At 32.7% G+C, this 5,194-nt stretch overlaps 1 protein-coding gene across 1 annotated transcript; it reads left to right on the plus strand.

Annotated features, from left to right (window-relative positions):
* Positions 1–1,279: 1,279 nt before the first annotated feature.
* On the plus strand, positions 1,280–4,550 carry LOC140182053 (uncharacterized). The gene is made up of 5 exons (XM_072228062.1): positions 1,280–1,493; positions 1,642–1,701; positions 1,805–2,485; positions 2,590–2,787; positions 2,912–4,550. The coding sequence occupies exons 2-5, from the start codon at positions 1,671–1,673 to the stop codon at positions 4,288–4,290; spliced, it is 2,289 nt and encodes a 762-aa protein (XP_072084163.1). The 5' UTR covers positions 1,280–1,493; positions 1,642–1,670; the 3' UTR covers positions 4,291–4,550.
* Positions 4,551–5,194: the final 644 nt, after the last annotated feature.

The raw sequence follows: 5,194 nt of genomic DNA on the forward strand, positions 1-5,194 counted from the left end.
GATAGTTTACTCTTAATTATTACTTTCTAAGGGTATTTCCTAAATTTACTATCTTTGCTACAAAAAATTTCCAAAGAATCAAGTAATAAATAAAAAAGTTGCAAAAAAATTAGAATGTTGTATTAAACTTTGTAAGGCCAATTAATTTCTAAATCCAAACGATCATGACTGTTCATATGCTTTTAGGTCAGCGTGGGACAAATTATGTCATAAAATACCGAAAGCACAACAAATTGTAATCACTAATCTCTAATTGCAAACTATGATTAGGGTCATCACTCGGAACACTAAACTAAGCAAACTGGCCCAGACACTTGCAATCTGCTTCTATCATTTATACCTTAATTACAAAAAATAAATAAATAAAGAAAATGGCATTTGGGGCATTACCTATAATCCACCACCAACTTTACTTTATAAAAGAATTGAGAACGGGAAGAGTAGTAATATTTATCGAACAATGCTTTATCATTTTTAGATTTTGGTGTGATCTTAGTTCTAACTTCTAAGTTCTCTAAATCTTGTCGTCTAATTTTAGATTGAGTTAGATGTCAATAGTGATGGGTTAAGAGTATAAATATTCCGTGGCGTTCCGTATGGTCTAATTTAATTTTTGAAAAATCAAATGTTTTAAAATTGATTCTGGAAAATAAAACCATAAGTCACACTAGTGACTAGTCTATTTATCAGTTATATAATAATACATAGTCTAAATGATTTTGTGATCCGTCATTATTTAACTAATAAAATGACCAATATAATTTACTATTATATTTGTCAATGATTAATTTAAAGTGATCGATCTTTCGAAGATCAAATTGGCAAGAAGTGTGATCTTTCAACGACATTGCAACCATTAACCATAATATACACATCTTACTCTAGGTATACAAATAAATTATCTGTAGCAGACAAATGATGAAGCCTATTGGACTAAAAAAATAAACTTAAGCCCCATCAACAGACTCGTACCATTCTCTTTACAATGTATATGGCTATGTGAACCTTATTCTTGCTTAATTTTAATGAACTTGTCCCCAGTGCCTATCTGTCAAGTACATTGTTCAATGGTTCTTTTGTTGATGGTTGTCACTTTAAGACAGCCAAGAACAACACTCACACCTATTTCTCTTTGTGAAAAAAGGAATAACAAATGAAAAAGACATTTCATTGTTTTGAATATGTATTTCCCAAAAGCTTAACCATGAAAAGATTTGATTAGTAGTAGTGTGACCTTCCCTAGTTTCTCTTATGTGTCTGCAATAATTGTTTGAGAATTAGTTTAAGAAAATTTCAACAGACAGAAAGAACTTTATTTGGTCATATTTTGCTCTTAAATTATAAAGCACTTCTTTTTATGGTAGAAAAATGTTGATCATAAAGAGGTGATCATATGTGTTGTATCGTGACCAATTTTGATGATTTCTAAGCAGACAAAAAACACAGAAAATGAGGCTTGTGTGGCAAGCAATAACAGCTTAGTAGCAGTTTAAGTATGAACAACTTGGCAATCTCACAAAAATCAAGTGTTACATTTCACCATTCAGTGTTATATTCAAATATAAACACTTCTGATGTTGCAGGTTCTTAATTGATATTGATTGATTGTGTACTAGTCTCCTTATATTTCTTGTATTGCAGGCATTCGCAAACTGAGCATCGTCGAGGAAATGGGTAACAATAATACAACTGATATCAAAGGTATGTGGTTGAGTGCATACATCATTGGAATGTCGAAGAAAGCGTTGATGTAGTAGAGTTTATTATATTTCTTGCTTCACAAGAAACATTTTCATTGTTGCAGAAGAAGACAACGAGCGCGAAGCTGAGAAGAAAACTCATAATGACCTCAATCATCACGAAGATAGTGTGAAGGAAGAGAATGAAGTAAACCCAACATCCAAAAGGGAATATGCTGACTCTAAATCTGCAGAGGAATTTTATGTTCATTCAACAAGTGAACCTGCGAAAGATGAGCCACAAGAAGATAAGCTTACAGATGATTTAAAAGTAGAAATGCAAGCAGTTCCAACAGCTGAAGGCAAAGATGTTGAGGAGAAAGTTACATTGCCAAGCATGTCCAAGAATGATTCTTTCCAAGAAGGTACTAATGCAGGCAATGCGCATATGGAGAATCGAATGATTCCAACTTCTGAAAGTGAAGATTTTCGGGAGAAAAATGCACCTTCTGATCATACAGGAGGTGAAGGAGATACTAATGCAGGTGATGTGCATACACGAAATCAAAGGCATCCAACTGCAGAAGGCACAGACGTTCAAGAAATCGATACTATGTCGGCTTTAGATCATAGCAAAGCAAGTGATCCTAAAGAACATGTATCTCAGGGTCTAGATACTCATCATGCCAGTAACAAAGATGAAACTGAATTTGTTCTCTGTGACAGCCGAACCGATGTTCTTGCTAAAAGTACCATTGTGGATTCAGAGGATCAATTTGATTTGACAAACTCTAATGATAGTGCAGGTTCCCAATTTATTTCATAATGCTATATTTTTCAATTAACTAATAGCTACTTAGTGAAGAAGTGGCATTATAACATTTTTGTTCTTTGTAATTCTGTTTCATAGGGCAAGAAATACTTGAAGTTGGACCACCTGACAGAACTGAAAATGCTGAATCAATTGAAGAAGGTGGTGAAAAATGTGAAATTTTGTCAAGTTCTTCATTAGTAGATACTGAGGATTATGGAAATCAAACAGAATCAACTTTAAGGGAGGATCCGTTGTTAACAAATCTTGATCACCTTGAAGAAGATCCTAAACAAGGTTAGAAGAACATAATTAAATTCTAGTGTTAAACTTCAATCATAGATTTATACTTTCACATACAAAATGATGAAGAAAATTTAAGAGCTCTTAGTTAATTCCATTTTTGGTTGAATTCTTACAGAGGAAGAGGACACAAAAGTCTTAATATCGGCCATGGAGGACATGTTCAATGAAGCAGAACTTCAAGAATCACCAGTTGCGGATCAAGTCCTCCCTGAATCATCACTACCAAAAGGTGATTTTCTGGATACTAATCTTATTTGTCCTGAAGATAATGATGTTGTTATAGAAAGAGATACACAAACACAAGAAAACAATGTATCTTCTAACATTTCTGGAGACAATGATAGAGATGAAGTAAAGAATAGTTTGGGAGATTTATCTGGAATCAGATCCAATTCGCCAAGTGGCAACATAAGCAATGGTACTAATTTGTTGACCAAGGTAAATGGGGAACACTCGTCAATGCATGAATTTGAGGAAAATCACAAGTTGCTTCATGCAGAATCAACAACAGAAAATTCACATGAAAAGAGTCCTATAGGGCCTAATGGGGACTCCAATGGAGAAAGAAATGAAGAACCAACTTGTAATGGGCACCATTTTGATGACTGTGATGATAACAACCCCAACAAGAAGGATTCAGATGAAACCAGCAGTGTTTCAGAAGAACAAAATCATTATCTTGTGTTTCCTGAAGCTGAGTCTGAACTTCTTCCAGAGGCTTCACATGCTGCTGAAAAAGGCCTTGAGGTTTTAGAACAATGCAACTCTCAGTTGGTAACCACAGATCATGTTGAATCTTTTTCTCTGCATAATTCTAGTTCCTTGTTACATATCTATAGTTTCCAAGAGGGCACTGAGAACCACACCAAAAATCACAATGCCTCAAGCATGTCATCCTCGGATTGTGAAGACGCAACTTCAGTCAATGATAAGAATCGCAACTATGCTATAGAAGATCAAAATCATCACCTTGTTGTAGCTGAAGCTGAAGTCCTTCCACTTGTTTCACATGTAGAATCCTTTTCATTGCAGAATTCCAATTCCCTTTCACATGAGAAGCTGAATTCTTCAATTGATGATAAAGCATTTGACAATGAATGTGAAGATTGCACTGATCCATGTCCGAACAATTCTACACTTGAAACAAGGGAAAGTACATCAACAACAACAACTACTGTAGATAACTGTTCTTGTCAGATACAAAAATCACCAAGCTTCAATCTCAATCTTCAAATTGGAGAATCAGAGCAGAGTCCATTGCTCTATGAAGATAAGTGCAGTACAAGTGAGATGCCAGTGGAAGAAGAGAAAATAGTTACAATGGAAAGAAGCTACAGTGAGAAATCTAAGTACTCAGAACAAGGTAACATTGCTGGAACATGTGAAACAGTAGAGAAGGAAGTGACACCAACTATGCCAAAATCAAAGGAAAAGAGAAAGGCTGTGTCTTCATTCTTCATCAACTGCATGTGTTGTGCAACTGTTGCAAATTGAATTGAAGCCTTCTAAACTATATACTTATTTATTTTTCTTCTTTATTTGTGAGGCTGAGTTTTCTTTTCTTTTCTTTTCTTTTCTTTCATGTTGATTGCTCAATGTGAAGCTTTGATCTATATAGACAGATATTGGTTCTTCTGTGGTGTAAATTTTACTTCACATTGATTGTAAAGTTTGTTTTCAGAACACTGATTTTGGAATTTTGTGGAGTTTTTCGTATTGAGATAGAAGCAATTATATTATTAAGCGCTTCTAAATATTGATTTTGAAATATTAATTCACCAACAAAATGATCTCAATACATAGATGGAAATTGGTTTAATACTTTATTTTGATAAAATCGTTAGTCATCCAAATAAAAATAATTTTAATAGTAATATAATATTTTTAGAACTAAAATGATAATTTACTTATGAATAATATAAAATTGCATTGATTTGTTAAAAATTATTTTATAGTAAATAATATTTCAAAAGTTAAATTTATAATTTACTCTTAATATTTGAATACAAAAATTTTTAGGTGTTCCAAGAATAGATGAGAGTTCTTACTCTATTTCATTTATACTATTATACATCATAGCGTTACTATCTTTATTTTTAAAATTAAATTTTCAAAATTTACAAAACCCACTAACACTCTCTCTCTTTCTAATATTGCTGTGTCACAAAATAAATAAAAAATAAAGCAATAACTTTCATTTATTCTTTGAACAACTTTGGCCTGGCAAGCAACATTACAATTTTTCTTAGCCTTCTAAATTTTTATCCCATAATAACTGGAACAATAATAATGCAGAAATTATTTTTAATATGAACAATATTTGTGTTTTATATAGTTATATAATTATATTCTATCATAGAGTGTTATATCATAATGTAAAGCTGTAACATTATCTGAG

Source organism: Arachis hypogaea, chromosome 19 (assembly GCF_003086295.3).
Source record: "Arachis hypogaea cultivar Tifrunner chromosome 19, arahy.Tifrunner.gnm2.J5K5, whole genome shotgun sequence".
NCBI lineage: Eukaryota > Viridiplantae > Streptophyta > Magnoliopsida > Fabales > Fabaceae > Arachis > Arachis hypogaea.